The sequence below is a fragment of the Quercus robur genome, chromosome 2, assembly GCF_932294415.1.
Source record: "Quercus robur chromosome 2, dhQueRobu3.1, whole genome shotgun sequence".
NCBI lineage: Eukaryota > Viridiplantae > Streptophyta > Magnoliopsida > Fagales > Fagaceae > Quercus > Quercus robur.
Window position 1 is genome coordinate 38,201,466 of NC_065535.1, and position 27,097 is coordinate 38,228,562.

The 27,097-nt window shown below is 37.3% G+C and overlaps 1 protein-coding gene across 7 annotated transcripts in view; it reads right to left on the reverse strand.

Annotated features, from left to right (window-relative positions):
- Positions 1 to 1,031: 1,031 nt before the first annotated feature.
- Positions 1,032 to 27,097, reverse strand: part of LOC126713607 (histone-lysine N-methyltransferase ASHH1) — a 42,541-nt gene continuing 16,475 nt past the window's right edge. For 2 of the 7 annotated variants that reach the window (XM_050413394.1, XM_050413392.1), the window contains exons 5-11: positions 14,970 to 15,056; positions 13,886 to 13,970; positions 13,712 to 13,805; positions 13,406 to 13,606; positions 5,787 to 5,840; positions 3,943 to 4,435; positions 1,032 to 1,581 (exon numbers count right to left, since the gene is read on the reverse strand). In XM_050413394.1, coding sequence (XP_050269351.1) covers positions 1,318 to 1,581; positions 3,943 to 4,435; positions 5,787 to 5,840; positions 13,406 to 13,606; positions 13,712 to 13,805; positions 13,886 to 13,970; positions 14,970 to 15,056 — 1,278 coding nt within the window. In that variant the 3' untranslated portion in view covers positions 1,032 to 1,317. Of the gene's footprint in view, positions 1,598 to 2,312; positions 2,401 to 3,942; positions 4,436 to 5,786; positions 5,841 to 13,405; positions 13,607 to 13,711; positions 13,806 to 13,885; positions 13,971 to 14,969; positions 15,057 to 24,113; positions 24,394 to 27,097 lie in introns of all 7 variants that reach the window. The other 5 variants (XM_050413395.1, XM_050413396.1, XM_050413397.1 and 2 more) reach the window with 5 other exon arrangements.

Below are 27,097 nucleotides of genomic sequence, written 5' to 3' on the forward strand. Positions count from 1 at the left end.
CATTACAACCCCTTACAACACTTTGTTTTTGACACAAAAAACAGATAAAATCTCTAATAATTAATTAAGAGATCTGGGGTTCAATCTTCGCCTACACAAAAAACCGATTAGTGTCTTGGTTTGATAACAATGAGTGCAATAATCAAAAGTAGACGTCATAGATTTGAAACTCTCTAAAAAAAAGTACATTATAATAGAATTCATATTACAATTCTATTTGACTTGCACTCTGTTTGTTTTGACATTAAAATTTTCTAGAAAATAAATTATTTTTCAAAAAAAAATATTTTCTAAGAACCCATCTCTTTTTTATGTTTGGTAGCGACTTAAAATGGGTTAGAAAAATATTTCTTAATTTCTCTTATTTAGCTTCGCATAAAGTAGAATTATTTTTCAAAAAAACATTTACAAAAAACAATTATATCTCATGCCTAGCTAAATAAGAGAAATTAAGAGATATTTTTCTTTTGACCTATTTTTATCCAAAACTACCAAATATAGGAAATATGTGAAAAAAAATAAATTATCTATCTTCTTATAAAATTTTTCATTGAAACATACAGAGCATTAAACTAAACTTACCATAATCAACCAAACTCCCCGAACAAATGCGGGTAATGTGAAACCCGCTCATGTTTGCCATGTGACAGCGAAAAGAAAACCCAAAAAAAATAATAAAGAAATAAAAAGGCTATGATTATAGTTCCAATAATTTACGGTTCCAATCAATCTTATGTTGTCAAAGACAACCAAATATCAGTGGAATAATCATCCTGAAAAAGCGGCAGAAAAGACGAAAAAGCATGTGGGAGAGGACCCACTTGCGAGTCCCAAGTCCTAACCTGCTCCTCATACGACTTCAAAGACGAAAAATGAGCCAAATTTTGCCTTCCCTTCGCACTCCTTCATTTCTCCGCATCCAGAACAGACTAATTTGAAGCTTTCAACAACTCCCGTTTGAAACCCTAAGGAATTATGTTAGGAAAGAGTCTGCACATACACAATAGAGCTTTGAGCAAGCAGGCACAACAAAAACAACTGGCATTCGGGCATTCCCATATTCATGATGAAATAAAGTTGGAAGTAGTAATTAGTTAGACACTCTGTATGGGACACACAATGCCATGTCAGCTGAAATCGTGTTTTGAAAACATAAAACACGATTTCACAATTAGTGTGTAGTATGTAGTGTGAAATAAGGAGTGCAGAACAAGATTTAGATATAAAATGGTGTAACTTGTAATAACCCCCCACATTTGACAAACCCCCGAGCTGTTAAAAACAAATGTAAATTTCACACTGCCTAATAGACACAAATTAATTTGTTAAGTACTTAATTCCATTCTCGTTGTCTCCTTCAGCAGGTCTTGCTTCAGCACTTTGGCGATTGCAGGCGAAACCTTTAACAATCGAGAAATGAAAGTCAAAGTCTGCCTTTAATTTTAAGCAGCTGGCTTCTATCCACTTCTCTGCTACACTGGTAGCTACACTGTCTTGGTTGTCCCTCTCATATTCTTCAATGGCAGGTCGTATCTCATTGTATAAGGAATCAAGCCCAGAGTTGGCATCATCCTTAATTTCCTGCATAGAGCCATATCTTTTTCAACATTAATTTCAAAAAATAATTATAAATGACAAAGAGGTATGTAGAAAAAAATTTTAATTTCAATGTTAATTTAATAATAATTATAATTTCCAAATGGTTTCCTAAATCTACCTTGCATGGTATTATAAAAATCCACACTAATGAGGAATGTCAGGTAAAATTCTTTAAAATATTAAAATTTAACGCTTTGTTTGTTTTGAAGTAAAATATTTTCAAATGTAAGTACTTTACATTGAATATGTTTTCAGTAAAATGTTTTCATTGTAAAATATTTTACCGTGTTTAAGCGTACGCGAAAATGCTGTGAAAATCATTTACCTATGTTTGGTTCCTTGTAAAAATTCCTTTAATTAGAAAGGACCTAAACTCAAAATTCTCACCAACCTAAACTGAAATTCTCAAATTCCTTTAATCAAAAACATAACCATGAATCGAAATCTGCAAGGAAAAAAAAAAAACAAATATGCAAAAAAACCCCAGCAATCCAGTAAATCCAACACCACGGCGAACCATCAACACCCCACAACACCACCAAACTACCACCCCTCCAACAACACCAAAATCAGTGCTGCTGTGAGCCAAGGCCCAAAAAACCAAATATGGGGAAGCAAAAACAAAGAAAAAAAAAGGAATGAAATTGTGAGAAGAGGAAGTTTTCAATTAACGAGATCAGCGAGATTAAAGCAGCGGCAAGCAGCAGAGAAACCAGATTGTCAAAGATCGGCGGAAATCAAAGCAGCAGCAAGTAGTGGTGGTGAGATCAGCAATGACTCCAGCTGATGACCAACGTTTTCCTGGAGAGAGAGAGAGAGAGTAAAGGACGAGGGTTTTGCGAGAATGAAGGGGGGGGGGGGGGGGGGGGGGGGGGTGTTCCTCGTTGTTTGTTTGGTAAAACATTTTACATTTTTGGCTTGAATTTTACTTGCGTTTTAGAGTTGACCGAAAAAATTTTAAAGCTGACTAATATTTTACAACAAAACAAACACCGTAACATTTTACTTCAAAACAAGCAGAGCAAAAGGTACAAATTAAAGCATAATGCTAAAGAGCATAAACTGGGGAAGAGAAGAAATAACAAGTGGAAACAGAGGTCCTTTTAGTTTTGTAACCTATAGAAATCATGTTTTGTCAAATTTAGCAAATCAACACATTTAAACGTCTAGCAATATTACAAATTACCATATTTCTCCCCAAAAAATAAAATTGCTAATGGTCATAATTTGGTCAAGTTTTGCCTAGAATTAGGGAAAGCATCCTTCACCTTGTTGACAAATAATATTGAAGGCAGGCAGAAATGGAATGAAGCATGAATAACTTTGCTTCATTTTTGCCACATCAAAATTCCAAGTACACGCTCAAAGTCTTGTCATCATAGGACCAGTAATTTCAATAGACTATAATTCATCACAATTAATATATGTTATGATTGCTCAGGTCAAAATACCGAAATCATTCCACTTCCAAGCCAAAAAAGAGTTATGCAGAGAAGATTTCCTCTAATCTAGAACACAACACTAAATTAGGACTGCTTAGGCACTAGTGCATCTGCCATCAACTTTTTCATTTAGCTTTTTAGAATATTTGCTTGGATACAACTTTTTAGAGCCTCAATTTTTCCAAGTACAACCATACTTAACCAACTTTCAGCGAAAAGCAATAAGCAAAAGACCAAATAAGCCAGTGCTAAATAGACAGGCACACATAATAAACTATGGGGATGTCCAAATTACCCCACGTCCAGCACATGTGCATCCACATGCACAAGTTAGATGTTCTATATATGCCAGAATATGAGCAGATGACAACAGCATAACTGATATTTGGCTCGAGCTAATCTCAGTAAGCCTAATCGGGGAATTCATGAGCCTCAGTGATTACAAAACTATAGTAAATAACCTATAGCATACCACCATGACCTATGTTTTTTTTTTTTTTTGATAGGTAAGTAGTACAATTTTATTAATCAGAGAAAAATATAAACTTTTGAGTTCACAATGATGAATACAAGGACAAAAAAAAAATCACATGGCAGTTCTAAGAGAAGGTAGAAACTCTAGAATGGATGAACATTCAGATGAGCCCCGACACCTTGACCAATCAAAAAGAGTGTTATGAAACACAGATTTTAATTGGTTCAAGGAGCTTCAGTAAACACCATGACTTATAGTTGGCCTCAAGCAAATTTTAGTAATGCAGTACACCTAATCAGGAAACTTATGAGCCTTAAGGATCAGACTTAAAATTGTAGTTAAGAACCAAAGGCAAAAAAAAAAAAAAAATCCCCAGCTAAGCTTGCATGAACCACTCTAAAAATAAACATGAAAAGCAGTTCATACCTCAGATCTTAGGATTTCCTCTTTTGCTTCTTTTGATACTAAAAGTAGGGCAACCAATTTTGCATCAACTTGCTTCTGCGACGAGTGTTTCAACCTTCCATTAGGGTACTGTTTTGATCTTTTGTTTGACAACGACCCTGGTCCAATGTGATAGTTCCGGCATGCACTATTACTTCGTATACGAGATATCATTGCATTCTTCTGTGAAAAGGCCTGTTGAGTATCTTCTGAATACAGTTTCATTTCCTCACTTGCTTCAGTTTTTATTTCACTGACAACTACATCCTCCATGGGAACTGGATCAGGTGGCTGAACGCTGAGAGCAGTGGATTCAAATTGGTGCTCAGATCCCACACTAACATTCATTGTCATGGAGTATTTATTTTTCTCATCAACATTATATTCAGAACTTGAGGAGTTCATGCTTTTAAGTTGCTTAGAGGAAGGTTCATCCTCGGCAGAATCATAGAGAGGAATTTTCTCAACTGAATACCTGTAACCAAACAGGCATGTCGAATAAGAAGAAAGAATAAATAACAATGACTTAATGCATTAGAAACACAATGGAACAAATGTATAAGGCCACTGAATTCTTGAAGGTCAAATACTGATACTAAAGTCAAACCATCTTTGCGGGCCATCAAATCAACCTTTTTGAATTATAAAGGCCTCATGATCAGGATGCAGGGCAGATGTCTTAACAAAATTTTCATAATGCCATTGAGTACATCTAAATGGGAGATTTTGACCTGAAACAATTGCCAGGATCAAGTCGAGCAAACCAAGCACAAGGAAACACTTAATGCCAGAAATTTACATATGACAATCCTTGTGTATCAAACTAAGCTACAAGTTTTAGCTGAATTCTTGGGCTATGAATTCCCATTTTCAACCTAGTTATCAATTTTTTTTCAACTCTAACCAATTCATTCTTTGAACTGATGAAGTGTTCCTTTCTTTCAACATTGTCTTAATCAGATTTTATGGTGGAGGCAATTATCAGTTATCATGTTGGCCATGGTTGAGAAGTGGAAAGTTGAGCTTCACAAAGAATTTTGGGTAAAATACTTTTTAAACCTTAGAATTTTGGATACAACTTTCAAAATGTTCCATTTTAACCTCAAAGTTTTTAATGTTTCATTTAAATCTCATAGTTTCAGATAGCTTTATTTAAACCTGAGTTTTGGGTAACTTTCATTTAAATCTCAAAGTTTGAATAAATTTCATTTAAACCAGCTAGTCATTTAAACCAGCTAGTCATATGTAACAATATTAATAGAAGAAAAAAAAATGTGATAGAAGGTCTAAATAAAATATTTTAAAAGTTTAAATTAAACATACTCAAAACTTTCAAGTTTAAAAACTTATTTACCCTTTTTTTTTAATCAATTTGTCACCTTTTCTTTTTTGTTTCTAATACTTAATTTTTTATTAATATTAAAACAAAGACAAAAAAATAAACATATAAAATTGAGGTGATATGACAAGTCAACTTTAGCAAAATTGAGAAAAATATAGGAGGACCTGATAGCACCAAGTTTAACTTAAGGGCCTTACTGAAAAAAGGGTAACATTTTAGGGACCAAAAAAGTAGTTAAGCCAAAAAAGCAAATAAATAAATAAAGATAAAAGAAAGAAAAGAAACACAGTCAAATAAAACCAGCCAGGTGGAGCAAGGCTCAATGACTACAATCCAGACTGTACAGAGGATTTGACTTGCTATATATGGAAAAGTTAAAAATTATCACTTGTACATAATACATGATTCAGTACACCCACTACATGGGAACAAAGAAAAGTAGAGTGCGTATAAATGCATCATGAGATCATGAACAAAGCATTACCTATCATCATCATCTTCCCACAGATAGGTATCCTCCTGTTGAAGAAGTTGGACAACATGCAGAAAGAAACATATTAATTATCAGAACCACAGCAATATAAGAAAACCGACCCCACCACAAAAACAAAAATGAATAATACACTGAGGGACTATACTGGACAACACTAAAATTAAACAAAATATGACCATTGGGAAATGTATCCTACAAGGCAAGAATGCTATATGAATTGAACACACTGAACAATGTTAGAAGCGGGTAAATTCTATAATAATTTAAGTCAGAACAGGTGTGCAACTGCAGTGTCTCTATAGCATTTGTAAACAAGAAGTTGATAATAATACTAAGGGTTGAAAATTAATTAACTCTAAAACACGTATTATTTATAGGTTTTTTCATTTCCTATTTCTTTTTCTTTTTTGGTATATTGATAAGATATGTTAAAAAGGATAAATTCAATAACGGCATGATTTTTCTAGTCCATAACGCAAGATGCAAACAACTTAAGAGTTGTTACTTGTTACCATTACATAGGCCTAAGCATCTCCAATAAATAAGCCATTTTTTCACCCAAATTGAAGAGAAAATTTTACTTCTATTTTACCTACCAACGTTTTTAACACACCCTCCAACAATCTCTCTATCCTTTTCACTATTTTCTTAAAATAATATTTTTTTTTGTTTTTTAAAATTATTTTTCTCCCACTTTTTTTTTATCAGTTACTAATTTCTTCTCCCCAACCACAGACCTGAGAAAGAGAGAGTGAGAGAGAGAATATGATGAGGACAGCACACCTTAATAGATTGGATTTCTTATGTAGTTGAATTAGAATAGGATTCCATTTTTGTTTTGAGATTAGATAGGGATTAGTATTTGAGTTCAGATAGGATTAGTTTTCATTAGTTGTAATATTTTATCTTTTTATTTCCTGGAAGCTCTAGCTCTATATAAAGGCTTCAGATTGGAGATTTTCCACTAGTTGGGTGCTAATTCCTAACACCTTGGGTGCTGATTCCTAAGTTTGTTTGCCTGGTGTTGATTCTTAGGGTTTATCTTTTAATTTTCTTGTTCTTTTATTTTCTCTTGATTGACCTGCATCATAATCACATCAAATCATCAACAACGCCTCTCCTCCACACACCTGCCTCCTCTACCGCTCCCGTCCTTGCCATCCACCGTTTCACTCATCCTCCCTCCACCGCCTCGTCGTCATCATCCCTCCAATCCTCCATCTCCGACACAAGGCAGATCAAGCTTGTGTTGATTTGGGTCTTGACTTTGGGTAAGTTTGTGTTTTTTTTGACTAATTAATTGTTTGCGGATTTGGGTCTCGATCAATTGTTTACTGATGAACTGGGGTTGGGTGAGAAGAGAGACATTTGAAAGAGAGGAGAGCAATAGGGTTGGGTTCTTAGTTGAGAGAGAGAGAGAGAGAGAGTTGAGTAGAAAGAGAAAGAACAAATATTTTACTTCAGCTTTAGCAATTTTATAAGCCAGTGAATTCATTTGCTCACCTACAGTGACTCTCCAGACAAAGAGTCACTAAAGATGAGAAAAAAGTCTCTATTTTAGAGATACGGTTGGACCTGCACTTTAGGGTGTTACTCTCTAAAATGGAGATGCTCATGACCTAATTCACAATCATAATCACAAGAAGTGATTAGAAAAACTGCAAAGCAAAAGGAGTCTTGATAGAACGACATCAAATACCAAAAGGGTGTTAATGCATTTCACCTTGATATTAGTTCAAAAATTGAATTATTTTGGACAACCATCAAACATGGTCACTTAAAGAATACCACCTAGTTGACAGTAAACAACTACAACGTCAAGAATTTGGCAATAGCATCTATTTATATAACTATTAAAAACTCCAAGCAATGTAAAATACAACATTTATTATCACTTGAGCTTAGACTTTTCCAAAAAAAAAAAAAAAATCCTTAAGATACTAATGTAATTTCTTTGAAAGATGCATATCTATGATCCTAAAAACCGACCGGCCTTTGTGACAACGTACATGATATAATATTTTTCACCCTCCACATTTCCATTCAACACTAGTTCAGGTGTTGCTCATTTGTATTCTTTTTCTTTCTTCCTTTCTTTTTTCCTCTAGTAGATACTAATGTAAGAAAAATTGAATAATTTAAATACATGTAATTGCAGATTCTTTATGATTAGGAGAGTACCGAATCTAGAATTTAAAACTTTATGAAGAAGGGTTAGGGTACAAGAATGAATATGGTTTTTGTAGGAAAGAGAACAGTTGATTTAGGGTTGCAAAGAGGTGAGAAGAAATTAAATCAGTGCACAATCTATGAAAAGTGCTGACGTAAGACAAGGGGGAAAAACAAAACCTGATTTATAACTCTTGGGGCAGATCTGGATAGCTTGGGTTTTGAAGAATTATAGTTAGGTTTTGGTGGGGAATAGGCTAGAAAATAATAGGGATGATAGGGTTTCCAAAGGGGGACAAGGATTAGTAGGGCTTGGGAATGAAAACAAAGGTGAAAATCAAGATTTGGATTGCTGTGAACAGTGTTGTGAATAGTAACCGTGAATGGTCAAATTAAAGAAAATAGATAAATTCTAGGCATCACACCTAGACTTCCTAAGTATCACACCTAGGGTTCCTTGGCATCACACCTCAGAGAAGATTACATCACACAAACCATAAAGAAAGCTTCATAGCTATTAAATTTTGAAAACATTCATCATCTCAATAGAAAGCATTACAACTCTTTCTAATACCTAATCCTAGTTGAACTAGGGTTTCTTAAAACCCTATGTCTTGGACTTGGACTCCTTAGGCTTTTACTACTAAGCCCAACTAAATAACCAAAACTTAAAATAAAATAAGACCCAATGGACTATTATTACAGCCCATTCTAGAATATTAGGAAATTACAAAATTGCCCTTGATACATAAAATCAAATAAAATATAATAAAACTGTCTTCTCACTGCCTCCTGCATCATCCTCCCTTGGTTGGAGAAAACTCAACCTCAAGTTTTGAAATGTTGAAGTATAAAGAATCTTGGTTTCTTGCAGTACCTCCTTTCCTTTTGTTTCTTCATTTGTGGCAGCAATGATGATAATGATAAACCCACCAATTTAATTGACCCATTAAACTTTTCAGGAATGACAATATAAATATCTTGAAAAGTTGGTGTAGGCAATAGAACCACACTTTGGGCATGCAACATGAACTTGGGAATTAGATGCTTCAAGTGTTTACTTCAAGCTTACCTTGATCACTTGCATCTATATTCAATTCAGCATCTCCTATGTTGCTCACTAGACAAATTGTACCTTTGACAAAGTCAGTAGAGCACTCATCCATAGGATGTATGGGCTTTGATAAATTTTTCAAAGAGAAATCAGAGCAATCTCTGGACAAATTCTCTGGAATTTGAGGCACTTCTATAGGCTGGTCAGGTTTTGTTTTGGTAGCTTCTGTTGCTACACCAGAATTGTTAGCTTCTAGATCTTTTCCTTCAATAACTTTTGGCTTTGATACTTTAAATTTATCCATCTCGGCTAAGGTCATAGGTTTCAAAACAACCTCCTCCTCACCAACCATTAGAGCATAGGTGTTTCTTTCCCATTATGTTGGACATTTTGATCAAGGAGACAAGGTTGACCGAGAAGAATATGTGTAACTTGTATAAGAATTATATCAAACATGATAGAATCACTATAAATACCACAAGAAAAAGAAACAAGGCATCTATGAAATACCAAAATAGAGGTGCTAATATCCAAGACACTATGTATGGCTGAGGATGAGGTTCAACTGGAAGCTTAAGGCATTCGGTGGAAGATGACACAACATTCACGCAACTTCCCCCATCAATAATAACCTCTTTGCTTGGTTTCCACAATGAACCAACATCTGAAAAGTTGAAGTTCTCCTCCAATCCTCTTCCTCTACTTTAAGGGCTGCTAAAATATGTCACTACAGAAACAAGAGAAGTATCCTCCAAGTCATCTGTAGCAAAAGCACCGTAATCAAATGCATCCTCCTTATGATCTTCATCTTGTTCACAAACACTCAATTTCCGCCTAAATGATCTCCCTGATCATGTAGACATGTTGCAAATTCTCGCTCTAATACCAAACTGACATAGGACAAGGGGGAACAACAAAATCTGATTTAGAACACCAGGGGCAGATCTGGTATAGCTTGGGTTTTGAGGGTTTAGGTTTAGGCTTTGGTGGGGAATAGGCTAGAAAATAATAGGGATTAAAGGATTTCTAAAGGGGACAAGGATTAGTAGGGTTTGGGGATGAAACAAAGGAGAACAATCAAGGTTTGAGCGGCTGTTCCTGTGCTATGAACTGTAATCCGTGAACAGTAAATAAAATAAAAGATAAATTCTAGGCATCACACCTAGACTTCCTAAGCATCACACCTCGGAAAAGGTTGTATCACACAAACCATAAAAAATACTTCATAGCTATTAAATTCTAAAAACATTCCTCAACTCAATAGAAAGCTTTACAACTCTTTAAAGCAATACATAATCCTAGTTGAACTAGGGTTTCTTAAAACCCTAATAAGTGTTGGACTTGGACTCCTTAGGCTTTTACTACTAAGCCGAACTAAATAACCAAACTTAATGCATGAACTAAATAACCAAATAACTCTGTCTTCTCACTGCCTCCTGCATCAATTGCACATGAATGCATGAACAATAGTGTGAATGTTGATGGAATAGTGACAAAATACCAAAGTGAGAGAACAAGGAGAAAGAACTAAGACCAGTGTGCCTTAATAATCAAAAATACTAAATTTTTCTATTAATCAACTCAATATATAGGGAAACTTCATGTACTTAATAGTAAACCACAACTCAAATAAGGTAACAAAAGAATAACTTGGACTCGAAGGAAATAAACTTGAGATATTTAGAATATCCTAAAATATACTCTCTTTTTTTTTTTTTTTTGATGATGTGAAACCTTGCCAAGGTAGGACCCTTTGGACCCGCCTTTAGGGAGGAAACCAAGGATACACGACCCCACCTGCCAGAATTGTGTATCATGTAATCTAGGGGAACTCCTACTAGGGATCAAACCCAATACTCTTAATTCGCAGGAATTTCAAAAATTACAGTTCTACTACTGAACACAAATGCAACCATAACTTGTAAATTAAAAATCCAAATTAAAAACTATGTTAACCCCATAATACTAATACCTAGAACTTTAAAACCATAGACTTTTGCTTCAATTGGACTTCATTCATAGACTCAATAAAGTAAATCTTAAAAGGACAAAATTACAAAGCAGAAACAAATCACTCTTCCATGGCTTCATTAGTTCCTTAATCTAATCATTACAACAAGATGGAGTTGACAGTGCAGAAAAAACTACCAAGGATGTGTAGTAATGATTTTGCACGACCACACAACAAAGCCATATTTTGATGAAGAATACACCTGATATATTATAACAACTAATCCATAAATAACTACACTATTTTTTTTTTTGGGGGGGGGGAGAAGGGATAAGTAAGAATAATTTTATTGAAATGAGACCATCTCATGAAAATAGATACGAAGTAGTCTAAAGAATTACAATTGGAAAAATATCTACATACGGATCGACTCTTACTATCTATGAGGCCCGAAACAAAAGATCACTCATAAAGAGAACTAATGAAGGATGCTTGCAATTGAGTAGACATGCAATCCTCATATTCAAAAGTACGCCAATTTATTTCCCTCCAAATAGTCCGCATCAAACATAAAGGAGTAATATTTCATATATCTGAATTAGGTTCCCTACTCTGCCACCCACATAATAAATCTAAAACCTTCTCCGGTAATACCCACTGAACCCCAAACATCCTGAATATCAAACTCCACAACTCAAAGGCCACACTACAATGAATAAAGAGGTGGTCCACAGTTTTTCCACTACAACCAAGGACGGACCCAAGTGGGGGCCTGGGCCCAGGCCCCCCTGGGTCCATTTTTTTTTTTTTTTTTAGTTATTATATATTTTATTTTTGTAGTTGGGCCCCCCTTCCAAAACCTTAAGCCCCTTTCTCCCCAATCAGCCTAGCTAGCCTAACTCAAATAGCAACTATCCAACTTAAAAACTTAACAAAAACAATAAAAATATTCACAATGGTGATTATATTTTAGCAAAAAAACTATCATACCACCAAAGAACTAAAAATATGTGTGTTATTGGAGAAGCTAAAGCTAAATTTTTTGTAACTACAGTAAACTGGTATAAATATCAGTTGACTGTAGTAAGTTGTTAAAAATAAAATACAATATTTTATTAAGATTATATCTCTTCCTTCAATTAAAAAACTCAAATTCTCTCTCTTCCTTTTTTATTTTAATGAGTTTTTTATATTATTTTAAATGAAGTGATAAAAAAAATATAACATTTGATATTGGGTATATTATAAAATAAGGTGGTAAAATAGATAAAGTAGCTTTTTGAGGTGCTAAACGTTAAAATTTTTAGCACCACCACTATGAATGCTCTAATTTCAACCACAACAAAAAATCCTAGCAAGCCTAGCATTTTAAAAAAAAAAAAAAAAAAAAATTACTTTGTTTTTGTTTTTGTCTTTGTTCGTAGATGATTGCATCTTAATGTATTTAGAAACAACGATTTTGTGTATTTATTATTTTTTAATACTATATGGATGCCTATTTGGAGTTTTTTTTTTTTTTTTCTTCATATTCTGGCCCGCTTAAAATCCTGGGTCCGTCTCCAACAGTACATACAACACCGACTCACCATTGAGTAACCCCTTTTGATGAGGTTCTCACAAGCATGAATTTTCTCCCATGTAAAAAATGAAACTCTCGTAGGAGCCTTGACCCTCCTATGCCTTTTCCCAACACCGACTCGCCATTGAGTAACCCCTTTTGATGAGGTTCTCACAAGCATGAATTTTCTCATGAATTCCACACCAACTCCTCCTCCCCCCTCCTCCTGTCTCTCCAATAATGATTCGACAGAAGCATTCTTATCAACTGCAGTATCAAACAGTATAGGAAACATCAGCTTCAAAGGCTGATCTCCACACCATCAATCAAGCCAGAATCGAATTTAATTACCAGAGCATATGTCAAACTGAATGCACTGTAAGAAACGATTTCCTGTCATTCTAATACTCTTCTAGAGCCTACAACCATGAGTGCCCCAAACAGGTTTCGAGGAAATGCATTGTAGGAAAAATGCATCGTATTCATCTTCCTTTACCCCTCCTTAATGCCAAAATAAATAATAATTCAAGCCTGCACTGTTAAAAATACTGTTCAACCCATTGAGGAACCATCAAGGTTAATAAGGAATATACTTAATTCATGCTGGAGCATTCAATAAGAACAAATTATACTTAAAACCTAGCATAATAAATGCATGTTTGTAAAACCATATGAGACTAAGAGACTAACATCACCTAAAAGTGAACTTGCAAATTGATAGAAGTCCTGGATCAATAAGGAAATCAAATAACATCAACATCTGACTCAATTATTTGCATACAACTGAAAGTTTCCCTTTTTTTTCTGATTTAGATTCTCTGAGCAGAACACATTCTTCAAAATTTGAATTCAGAACTCCACCGAGTTTATTAAAATTTACCTGAAACCCACGAGATTTTGCCCCAAGAAATCCTGAACAGCTTGCTGCACCACAGAGGCAACGAACCTTGGCACCGCCATACCATTCAAAATTGTAATCATATCCCAATTCAGTTCCCTTCAGTATATCTTCTTTTGCAAATATTCCAACCCTAATTTCCCCCAACACATTCCATTTCCTCGTCTCACAATTCGGTTGGCTGCAAACATTCAAAAATAAATAAATAGTGAGTGTCAACTTCACGCACAACAAAATATCTATACAAATATATTGTCTCAACTTAAACTTGTCTCAAGTGGCTAACCATGAATGGTTAATAAACCTAGCAAGGCTTCCCTTTTTAGTAGCATCAATAGATTCAGAACCATTGAGAGAAATGATAAATGCATCCTTGAGACCTGCATCAATTAACACAATGTTGAAACTGGTTTTCAAATCAAAATAATATAGACATGCAATTGACAAATTTATGCTCTACCCTGAGTTTCATAAGCATGGGATCTTCGCTTTGCTTCTTTCCAGGATATAACTTCTCCACAGTATTCAATAATAAACTGTCCTGCCTGAATTGGATAAAATGAACAAATTTTTTAAGACAAATGAAAATTTATAAATCTACTCCACTGAATGCTTTTATAACATTTATAAGCTCAGGCACACACAAAGTCATGAAAATCCAAAATACCAGTTACTCATCAACATAAATATAACACTAATTTCTCCAGAGATACACTGAGCAAGAAAAAAAATGTCACAACTTTGCACATAAACAAAGGAGACTCTTACGAGCTTGTTAGGATCTAGGTTTATGTTGACAAATTACTATACTAATAATGTTAAAATGAGGGGTGTATAAATTGCAAATTGTTTTAAGTACTGAGTCAACTTCAAGAAGACTTGCTCGAGTGATGAGCAAGTCCTGAAGTCGGTCAAGCAACTCTTCAAAGTCAGGCTGAAACTTTTCTTGAGTGAGTTTGCAGAATTTACTGTTGATCTTTCCTAAATACATAACCTAAGCCTTAACTTATATATAAATACCCCCCAATGCACAATTTTCAGTGAGAGAGATAGCTGCTCTAAGACCATTGAGAGAACCTTAACTCCCTTAAGCCTAAACTGCCAGAAAACCTCTTCCTGTGAGTTTCCCTCAAACCACTGTCAGCTTTCATGCCTCTATCTGTTTGGTAGTATCCCTCCGGAGGGTTCTTTGGAGTGCAGAGTTCTGGATTGTAACAACCATTTCTTCTACAGTGGAAAGATTTCCTGTGGGGTTGGTTACACTTAGCTTGGTTTTTGTTTTAAAGAGTTCTTTAAAAGTTCCACTTGGTCACCAAAACCTATGTATTCTTTTTATTATTTTGGATTGAGGTGAGTATTACTATGAGTGTTATTTGTCAAACTATTAGTTTGACGTATCAGCAATAATAAATCCATTGCTTAGCTTCGATGGGGTCAATCTAGATTTTTTCAGAGCTAATGAAATAATTTTAGAATAGCAAATAAACCGTAACTGATACATTTATATGATTGCAGAAGTTCATAAAAGGTCTGTAAACTATTACCTTTATATCCTTATCAGCTAGAAGTCCCCACCCTCGGCCTTGAGTTTTAAACAACTTTGTTTCAGCATATGCACATTTCTGAAATCTCTGTTAAAGGGAACATATAAGACATCAAAAAGAGTGAAACATCAATTCCAATATATTTAAACAGGAAACCCAAATGCTCATCAAACTTTCTAAAAGTTAATTTAAAAACAACACTTTCTGAAGTTTGCAAGAAAAACATATTATAATTTTATAAGAATTCCTATTGCATAGCATAAAGTATATGAGACAAAAGAATAACACACGTGCACATTTGTGCTTGTTTCTACTGGAGTGTATGTTATGTGTGAATACAAACCCACGCATTTTATTCCGAAACAATTTCAAGAAAGTTTCTATATGGCCCAGGTGTAATAATCATCTTGTGTTATATGATATCATTAACATTCAAGGAATTAGTTTCAATTATATTACATATCATTAAGAAGGGGAAAAATATCAAGAGAAATAAATTTTTGAGAATATATATTTATTTAATTAATGTCTTAGGAATTAAACATATTGCTTTAGTGAATTCAGAATATTTTAATGATTTTGGCTAACTTAATTGGACGATTCTCTTTTATATTCTTGATTGTATGTCTTACTAAAAACTTGCTTTTCTTGGATTCACATGAATACTTTTCCTTTCCTCCAATGAACACAAACTACCATCAATGAATATAGAGTATTGGGTTTGAGGTAGGGGTGGGGGATAGAGTGAAGTTTTGGACAGATCGGTGGTGTGGGGATTTACCACTCCAACTGTCCTTCCCGGTAGTGTATGGGATTGCTACTAATAGAGAGGCATCTGTGGCCTCGTCCCTTGAACGGTTGGGGATAGAGGCACAAAGATGTTGGAATGTTCATTTAATTAGGGATCAAAATGATTGAGAGTTGGGTGTTGTGGATGAATTCCTTCGTACCTTGGGATCTAATTTACCTCAAACTGAGAATGGAGGCCGTATGAGATGGAAGTTGATGAAGAATGGGGATTTTGACATCCGCTCATTCTATTATAAGCTACGAGGTCCCTTGCCTATTATCTTTCCTTGGAAAGGTATTTGGAAGGTTAAGGCTCCTCAGCGCGTTTCTTTCTTTGTTTGGACTGCAACTTGGGATAAGATTCTTACAGGCGACAATTTGCAGGGTAGAGGCCTTGATTTTGTTGACTGGTACATTATGTGTCGTTGTAATGGGGGAGACGGTGGATCATTTGCTACTCCATTGTGAAAAAGCTTATCACTTGTAGAGCTTGGTTTTTAGATCTTTTGGGATTTCATGGGTCTTGCCAAGATTGGTTGCAGATACTCTTTTTGGTTGGTGGAATTGGTTTAGAAAGCACTCTTCTAGTATTTGGAATTTAGCTCCGTTGTGCCTAATGTGGTGTATTTGGAGGAAGTGAAATTGGCAAACTTTTGAGGGCATGGACAAATCCGATGACCAGTTGCTTGCTTCTTTTAGTGGTTCTCTTTTTGATTGGTCTAGGGCTTGGAGACTCACCTCTAGTGATTCTCTCCCTTTGTTCCTTAGTTCTCTCCTTTGTATTTAGCTTTTTTTTTTCTGCCACCTATCAAAAAAAAAAAAAGTATTTAGCTTTTTCTGTCTGTTTGTTTCTTTTTCTATTCTCTTTGTTCTGCCTTTTACTTTTTTCACTTGAGGTAGCTTCTTGAATATATATCTTTCTTACTTATCAAAAAAAAGAGTATTGGGTTTGACCACCATCTCTATAATTTGACAATCAGTTTGGATTCTCATGTTGTAAAATTACGTGGTTACACAACTATCAATGTCACTTTAAACATTATAAGATTAAAAAGTTCTAACTCCATGCTAAATTGAATAATGAGGGCTTTAAGTGCAATTAATATCTACAAAATTAAAGTGCTAAGTAACACACAGAGGCTGATTACATGGGGGGAGCTCGTAAATTCTTCATTGAGTCAAAATTTTTTCATTTAGTTTTAGAGGAAGGGGGTCGTTATTTCATGTTAAGGATTTTTGAGAGGGGCAAATTCTTTATGAGATCAGTCTTTATGGGCAGGAATGCAGCACAATGGCTGATGTCTAGCATAGAACACCTTGTTATTGGGGTGAGTTCCAAACAGTTTTTTAATCTTAGAGAAGGTAACACAGCTTTTACTCTCTAATGGAGTTACAACTCTGCTGGTCAGTTCTTGCTGTTGACTGAGCTCAAAGCTGGTGGGTCTAGGAGGTCGATTATCATTCCCGAAGGTAAAGAGAGACATGGTTGGAGAGCTTTTGGCCTTGAACTAAGAAAACTGCTGAACCCTTCTCAATATGCAGTGGGAGGAAATGGATTTCCCAAATTCATTCCTCAGGTGCGTAGGTATAACTTGGAGGCTGTAGGTTCTAGAACTTTTGCTGAAGTTGTGCAAGGTTTACATGGAAGAACAGAGGAAAGGAAGCAACCAAAGCAACTAGGAGCCATTGCCAAAAGGAAGTTACCACAGATAGGGGAGGAGAAGATGGGAATGAATCTGAGAATCTTTGGTGTTAAAGAGGGGGATTTACCGGTGGTGAAATCTGACAGGATGGAGGTGGTGGGAGGAGCTAGGAGGGAGCTTTGCTCTTATGAGGTGGCAGAGGTTGGTGAGCAAAACCTGGCAGACACTAGGCTACGTTTCCCTAGTATTAATTTGAATTCAAAAGATTTTGATATGGGGAAGAAGAGTGATGCTAGGAGATCTTGCTGGTCTGGGAGAGGTCTTGTCGTGGAGGTTGATGTGATGGGGAGGAGGCGGGTTTTCTGGGATAGAAAGAAAGGAGGAGATACGAAGTGCAGAGGGGATTTACGTGAATCTGGTAGAGAGACTTCTAAGGCTTTTAAATGGATTCAACGGAGCTCTAATCAGGCTGTAGTTAAGCCTTTTATGGGCCTTGGAACAAGCCCAGAGCTGACCGACACTAGTGAGGGTCTTTTTTCAGGCCCACGACTTGTTGAAGTGGGAGAGAGCTCTTGGGCTGGTGAAGGAGCTTTAGCCCAGGTCCCGTTGGAAGCAGATTTAGAGTTAGGGGTGTCGGGCCGGTGCACGTCATCCTCCATCGAGCCCTTGCTAGCATCTGGTGAGGCCGATGGCTTCACCGGTACCAGTTCCGGCGAGCCCACGCCGATACAGGGAAAGGACGACGGTCCTTTCTGCGCTGGCACATGCTCTGACGAGCTCGCGGTGACTCAGGTAAAGGCCGATGGCCCTATCTCCACCGGAATCAGCCCTATCCTGCCTTCGTTTTTAATGGGCAAGGCCGACGAACCCTTCCTTGTCGGAACTAGCTCCGTCGAGCCCTTGCTAGCATCTGGTGAGGCCAATGGCTTCACCGGTACCAGTTCCGGCGAGCCACGCCGATACAGGGAAAGGACAACGGTCCTTTCTGCGCCGGCACATGCTCCGACGAGCTCGCGGTGGCTCAGGTAAAGGCTGATGGCCCTATCTCCGCCAGAATTAGCCCTGTCCTACCTTCGTTTTTAATGGGCAAGGCCGACGACCCCTTCCTTGTCGGAACTAGCTCCGATGAGTCCACGTCGACACTAGGTAAGTCAGATAACTTGCTTCCGTGGTCATCGGTTGAAGGTTTTTTATCTGTTTTTCTTCTGAGCTTATCGCGGGCTGGTCTTTTGGTTTTGGGTGACTATGAGGTGGATGAAGGTGGCTTGGACAATAGAGCCATCTCGCCGAAAGCGGCCCTTGAATTTGAGCAACCCAGATCAGCGGAGTTACCCACGATGGCATTGAGTGTTGTCCCTGGGGTATGTTCTTTGGTGGAGGAAGGTGTGAATTTTTCTGATATGGGTTTGGGTGGTGAAGATAGTTCACCTATTCCTCTGTTGGCTATCACTCCCGGTGGGTTACCTCTGTCAAATGAGCTGAACCGTGATAATCAGGCAGTGGAGTGTGTGGATACTCAGGATACTTCTAGATGGGTGAAGAATAGGCTCCCTGGTTTTAGTAAACTAGTGGGGCTGCCTTTGTGCCGTCATGAAAAATTATGCATTGCCTTGTTACAGAAGATTGAGAGGGAGACAGAGGCTGCCAAAGTGCTAAACAGGAAAGTTACAGAATCTAGAAAAGTGGTTATTTATAAGGACAAGGGAAAGAGAGAGCTGAGGAACTTGCAGTCTTCGGTTAACTACGATGGTAGGTAGTGGTTGGTTGCTGAGATTCTTTTCAGCCGGGGACTTCATGTCTTTATGCATTTAAAAATTCTCTCTTGGAATGTTAGGGGGCTGAATGACAGTCGGAAACGTTTGATAGTGAAGAATTGTTTGCGTGAGTGGAAGTGTGATGTTATATGCCTTCAAGAAACTAAACTTTCTGGTATGGATAGACAGATGGTAGGTAATTTGTGAAGCTGTCCTTATGTGGATTGGGTGGCCTTGGATGCTGTCCAGACGGCCAGAGGGGTTGTGATGATGTGGGATAGAAGGGTTTTAGAGAGGACGGAGGTTTTGGTGGGCTCTTTCTCTGTGTCTATTCGGTGGCAAGGGGTGGGGGACGGTTTCAGTTGGGCGTGTTCGGGGGTTTATGGCCCAATAAATAACAATGCGAGGGGGTTAATGTGGGACGAGTTGGTAGGTGTTCAGCATTACTAGAATGTCCCTTGGTGTTGCATTGGGGATTTCAATATTGTCCGCTTCCCTAGTGAACGGTTGGGTAATTCTCGTCTTACTCCGGCTATGGAACTTTTTTCGGAGTTCATTAAGGATCTTAATTTGATAGATTTGCCTTTGGAGGGAGGGAGTTTTACTTGGTCTAGCGGGTCAGAGAGGCCTTCGATGTCCAGGATAGACAGAGTTTTGGTGTCTCATGATTGGGAGGAGCATTATCCGGATGTGACCCAACAGATTCTCCCTCGTCCTGTTTCTGACCATTTTCCAATTCTAGTGGAGGTAGGGGGAATGGCGAGGGGGAAAAGTCCGTTTAGGTTTGAGAATATGTGGCTTAAGACGGATGGATTTACCGATAGAGTTCAGTCTTGGTGGAGTCGGCATTCTTTCTCTGGCACTCCTAGTTTTGTTTTTGCCAAAAAGTTGAAGGCTTTGAAAGAGGACATCGTTCAGTGGAACCAATTGGAGTTTGGCCATGTTGGTCGCAAAAAGACTCATTTATTAGAGACTTTGAAATTGTTAGATGTCAAGGAAGGGGAGATTGGTCTCTCAGGGGCAGAGATTTGTGAGAGAGCTGTGATGAGATCGGAAGTGGAAAATCTTCTCTCTATGGAAGAAATCTCTTGGAGACAGAAATCAAGGATGCTATGGATTAAGGAAGGAGATAATAATACTAAATTCTTCCATAAGGTGGCTAATTCCCGTAGAAGGTTTAATCATCTGAGTTTTGTGGAGGTGGACGGGGTGATTTATGAGGAGGAATCCGAGGTGGCTGCACAGGTAGTAAATTTTTATAAAAATTTGTACCAGGAGTCAGAGGAGTGGAGGCCTTTTGTGGAAGGTTTGGAGTTTGATCAGCTTGATGGGTTGGAGAGGGGTTGGCTTGAAAGGAGGTTTGAGCAGGAGGAGATTCTTCTAGCTGTTAATGAGCTGGCTGGAGATAAAGCTCCAGGTCCTGATGGCTTCTCTATGGCTTTTTTCCACCATTACTGGAGAGTGGTGGAAAGGGATGTTCTAGCAGTTTTTGAGGAATTTTATCAGCACAGTAAGTTTGAGAGATCTTTGAACGCTACCTTTATAGCTCTTATTCCCAAGAAAATCGATGCTTCTAATATTAGAGATTTCCGACCTATCAGCCTGGTGGGGAGCTCGTATAAGATCTTGTCTAAGGTTTTGGCAAATCGAATGAAATGGGTCTTAGATCAATTAATTTCTAAGTCTCAGAATAGTTTTATGGGAGGCAGACAGATTCTTGACTCAGTTCTTATTGCTAATGAGTGTGTGGATAGTCGTGTGAAGAGTAAGATCCCGGGGGTTATTTGTAAGCTAGACATTGAGAAAGCTTACGATCATGTGAATTGGGAGGCTCTTCTGGATCTTTTAAAGAGAATGGGCTTTAGGGAGAAATGGTGTAGTTGGATTCGCACTTGTATTTCAACTGTCCAGTTCTCTATTTTGATTAATGGGGCTCCAGCTGACTTTTTTGGGAGCATGAGGAGCCTAAGACAAGGGGATCCGCTATCTCCTATGTTGTTTTTAGTTATGATGGAGGTCTTAAGTAGGATGATGAAAAGAGTTGAAGGTGCTGGCTTGATCAGGGGTTTTCAGGCTATAGGCAGACGAGGTGTAGGGGAGTGTGTCTCGCATCTTTTGTTTGCGAATGATACTATTCTTTTCTGTGATGCGGATGTGGAGCAGATCCTTCATGTGCGTATGCTTCTCCTTTGTTTCCAGGCTGTCACAGGTTTGAAGGTTAATGTCTTAAAGAGCGAGTTGGTTCCTATAGGGGAGGTTAACAATATTCATGCTTTGGCAAAGATTCTGGGTTGCCGGATTGGGTCTTTGCCTATGACCTATCTTGGTATGCCGTTGGGGGCTTCCCATAAGTCCCCTTCTATTTGGAATCCTATTTTGGAAAAAATTAGTCAGAAGTTGGCCGAGTGGAAGAAGTTGTATTTGTCAAAAGGTGGTAGACTGACGCTGATTAAGAGTACGCTTTCCAGCCTTCCTACTTACTATTTATCCCTTTTTACCATCCCTTCGCATGTGGCTAATAAGATTGAGAAGATTCAGAGGGACTTCTTGTGGGGGGATTCCAAGCTTCATTTGGTGGGATGGGATAAGGTGTGTGCTCCTAAGGCTAATGGTGGTTTGGGTATAAGGAAGTTAACTACGTTTAACAAAGCTTTACTAGGAAAATGGCTATGGCGGTTTGGGGTTGAGGAGACTCGTCTTTGGAGGAGGGTGGTGGCTTTGAAGTTGGGGGAAGAGTGGGGGGGTTGGTCTTCCAAACTGGGCAGGAGTGTTCATGGGTGTGGTTTATGGAGAAGTATCCGAAAAGGATGGGAGGTGTTTAGCAAACACATCCGGTTTGAGGTAGGGGTGGGGGATAGAGTGAAGCTTTGGACGGACCAGTGGTGTGGGGACTCACCACTCCATCTATCTTTCCCGGTAGTGTACGGGATTGCTTCTAATAGAGAGGCTTCGGTAGCCTCGTCTCTTGAACGTTTGGGGACCGAGGCTCGGAGAAGTTGGAAGGTTCTTTTACTTAGAAATCCAAATGATTGGGAGATGGGTGTGGTGGATGATTTCCTTCAAACCATGGGTTCTAACTTACCTCAATCTAAGCAAGGAGACCGCATGGTTTGGAAATTGTCGAAGAAAGGGGTTTTTGACATCCGCTCGTTCTACAATAAGCTCCGAAGCTCCCTGCCTATTACCTTTCCTTGGAAAGGTATTTGGAAGGCTAAGGCTCCTACTCACGTTTCCTTCTTCGTTTGGACTGCGGCTTGGGAAAAGATTCTTACAGGGGATATTTTGCGGTATAGAGGATTCGATTTTGTTGATTGGTGCATTTTGTGCCGTTGTAACGGGGAGTCAGTGAATCATTTGCTTCTCCATTGTGACAAAGCTTATCTGTTGTGGAGCATGGTTTTTAGATCCTTTGGGATTTCTTGGGTTTTGCCAAGATCGGTTGCAGATATACTTTTCGGTTGGTGGAATTGGTTTGGAAAGCACTCTTCTGGCGTTTGGAATCTAGTTCCGTTGTGCCTAATGTGGTGTATTTGGAGAGAGCGTAATTGGCGTACTTTCGAGGATAGGGACAAGTCTGATGACCAGTTGCTCGCTTACTTTAGTGGCTCTCTTTTTGATTGGTCTAGGGCTTGGGGACTCACCTCTAGTGATTCTATCCCTATGTTCCTTAGTTCTCTTCTCTGTAATTAATTTGCTATTTGTTGTCTCCGTTTGTTTTCTTATTCTTTTCTTTTTCTTCTCTCTTTTTGTTTGTTTCCTTCTCTGTATTCTCTATTCTGCCTTGTGTTTTCATGAGGTAGCTTTTAATATATATCTTTCTTACTTATCAAAAATAAAAAAAAAATTAAAGTGCTAAATGTATTTGAAAAAGAAATGTGAAGCTTTGCTTGTCTCTTTTATTTTAATCTACATGACCTCCTATCTTATTTTCTAACTTTTAGACAAAACTTTAATTCAAAAGAGGAGAGTTTAAACATACCATGTGTACATTTGAAACCACTCCTAAAGAATAACTAAGGCCCCATTTGGTATAGAAGTTTAACAACGTTTTTTCAGTTTTTAAACAACATTGCATGCATTTTTATTCACTTTTTCACCCACACATATTTCCAAAAAATACAAACAATGTTATTAGAACAACATTACCAAACAACCCCTAACACTTCATTTATTCCAGCAGAAAAAAATTTCTGCATTTTCCAGTATTTGGTATGGTAGAAAACTTTGGCCAAAGGAAAACTTGTAGCCTGGTCAACAAAAAACAATGAATCTTCCTTAAAACAATAGCAACCAAAGCTAAAATATTTTTCACCTTGAGATGTAGAACTATTTTTTATTGTGATGAAGATGGTTTAAATGTTTAACTATTTTATGTGGTTGATTTTTTTTTTTTTTAATATTTATAAACTAGTAAAGATGGATTAATATGTTGTGAATGAAAGTTTTTATTTATTCATAAGTTTTGATGTCCAAACTCCCCTGTAATAAGTGGGGCCTAATATACAAGCTTTTATGTGAAGTTGCCTATAACTATGTATTGCAACAATCAAGCAGAAATTCATGTTGCCTTATCCCATGTTCCAAGACCAAACCAAGCATATAGAGGTAAATTGTCACCTTGTTTGAGAGAGAATGGAATGTGGTGTACTTGCTACCCTAGATATTTATATATGAATCCAAATGGCTGATATGTTTACCAAAGCATTATTTAAGACTGGTTTGGATTTATTATGTAACAAGTTAGGTTGTATGATATATACATCACAGCTTGAGGGGGGTCTTCTGAGTTTGTATTGAGTAGGGCAAATAGTAATATCATTGTAATCACCCACATATATATAAATAATAATGTGTATTAGGGCAATCTACTTAACAAACCATAAACTCAATTTCTGAGAGCATCAAGGATAGGCATCCTAAAAGAGGAATGAAATAAGCATGAAGAGAAGCAAACGTACTTTTGGGAGAGAAACTCTTCTGCCACTTGAGAGATTCAACATTTTCCACCCTACAAGCCTTCTCCCCATCCTTTCTCTATGATGGTATTCCACACTGCTCAAGCTTTGTAAGATGGACCCCAAATGGCAATTCCAAATACTACATAGGTAGAGTAGAAAACTTGCATCCCGGTATTGAGGATAGTTCATATGCATCCACAACTTCTCCCACAAGCACCAGCTTGCTTTACCCAAAATGAATCTCAAGCCCGATATTGCTTTAAAACATCAAAGGACACATCTGAGATAGCAACATCTTCTTACAAATTGGAAAGTTTCTTCCAATGCATGCTACTTCTAGGCAAAACTAAGAGCGGAAACTTAGATTTCTATCTTTCTTCTTATTAGAATAATGATTAAATAATTAAATTCACAATTTCCTAACTATTTAAGATTTTGTGAGAGGTAGTAATTTATCGTGGTATCAAAGCAGGTGGTCCTAAGTTTGAAACCTATCTCTACTCTATCTCCCATTTAAAAAGTTAAAAATCTCACATGTTAGGCCCCACTTGTTAGTTCTTATAGGGGAGTTTGGACTCCACGAGATGAAGAAGTGTTAGGAAAATGTTTAATTCACCTCATTATAGGAGAGTCTAGGCTCACACATAAGGAGGAATGTTAAAATAATGGTTAAATAGTCAAACTCATCATTTTCTAACAGCTTGATCTTTTAGGACAAGTGGTAATTTATCATTTCTTTTCTTTTTTATAAGTAATAAGTTTTATTGATATCAAAAAATAGACACCCTAGTACACAAGGAGTGTACAGGGGTCAACAAATCAAGTACAAAAATTACAAGAATCAAGAAAATCAAGAGAATGATTGGTTTCGCAAACCAGACAACCAATCCAATAAAGTTCTAAAGAAAAATAACTTGACGTCTAGTATGGATCTCTCATTATTTTCAAAACACCTACTATTTCTTTCCTCCCAAAACCACCACATTAAACAATGGGGAACAATTATCCATATATGCTCATTTCCATAACGACCAAGCCGGCCTTGCCAACAAGCTAGGAGCCCCACAACTAAATGTGGCATAACCCAACTTACTCCAAATAAACCAAAACCATAGACCACAAATCCATAGCAACCGGCCAATGAAGGAAGAGATAGTCAACCGATTCACCATTACACTAGCACATATAACACCAATCCAATATCCAAACATTCCTTTTTCTTAAATAGTCAATTGTCAAGCATTTTCCCAGAGCAACAATCCACACAAAGAAAGCCACTCAAAAATGGATCTTCTACTTTCAAAAGCTTTTCCAGGGAAAAAAAAAAAAAAAAATCATTAGAGCCCACTAGAAGACTATAATAATTTTTAACCATGAACCCCTTATTTCTATCTGGTTTTCAACTCATCTCTTATCCTCCCCAAACCCCCTTACTGAAGAGCCATATATGGTATCCATGAAACTCAACACAACCTCCAAATCCCGAACATGAAAGCCCCAAAAGAAACTTACATCCCAAAAAAGGACCCCATTAGTGAACTTCATAAGCTCAACCACACTTGCCTTCTTATCTCTGCAAGATCTTTTTTTTTTTTTTTTTGATAAGTAATAAGATATATTGATACCAAAAAGGAAACACAGGGAGTGAACAAGGGGACAACAAATCAAATACAAAAATTGCATGAATCTAGGAAATCAATAAAAGAAGGGAATGATTGGTTTTGCAAAGCAAACAACCAATCCAATAAAGTTCTAAAAAAGAAAAGCTTGAGGTCCGGAATAGATCTCTCGATATCTTCAAAACAACGACTATTTCTCTCCCTCCAAAAACACCACATTAAGCCATGAAGAACAATGGACCATATATAACCATTTCGATGACAACCAAAGCTACCTTGCCAACACCCTAACAGCCCCAAAACAGCATGCGGCATAACCCAAGATACTCCAAATAAAGCCAAAACCATAGACCATAGATCCATAGCAACGGGGTAGTGAAGGAGGAGGTGGTCAACCGATTCACCATTACTCTTGCACATGTAGCACCAATCCAAAATCCACACCTTCCTTTTTCATAAATTATCAATAGATTTAGGATGGCTGACAGCAAGAAGTGTCTTCCCACACCAACGGTCTAGCCAAAATTTCACCCTCGACCCATCACCAATATCATACAAAATATAACAAGAAAAAGAAGGCCATCCCCGACTGATATTTTTACACAAACCAACACCATATGGACCAGAAACTGGACTGGTACAAAAGCCATGCCATCTACATCCATATTTCACCTCTATCACTTGCCTCCAAAGGGCATCCCTTTCAAGCCCAAATCTCCATAGCCACTTCCCAAGCAAAGCTTCATTAAAAAGCCTTACTTTCCTTATCCCCAAGCCACCTAAAGAAAGAGGAGTACAAACAATAGCCCATTAACCAGGTGAAATTTGGGTTCATCCCCTAACCCACCCCATAAGAAATTCCGCTAAAGTTTTGCAATTCCGTTAGCCACAGCAGTAGGTATCATAATTAAATATAGAAAATAAGTAGGTAAATTTGATAGAGTGCTTTTAATTAAAGTGACTCTACCTCCCTTTGAGAGATCAGAGGAGGAAGATCCAAATTATCTTAGGACAATCAAAGAGGAGGCAAAGGAAAAAGGAAATGATGTACATGAGGTTGCTTGGGGATTGGATGATGTGGATTGGGAAATTTCTTAAAATTTTCTATGATGCAACCTTGCGTTTTTCGAGTGCTAATTATGCCACTAGCAATTCTTTTTTTATTTTTGGAGTTCATGTCAATTCATGACACAATAGACTTGAGGAGTATGAAAAAGAAGGCTATTTATTGAAAAAAATGGCAGAGTACATGAAGTCCAAATTTGATAAGTATTGGGGAAACTTTGATGATATGAATCATTTGTTGTATGTTGGGTTGATTCTTGATCCTCGATACAAGTTGCGGTATCTTGAATATCGTTTTGA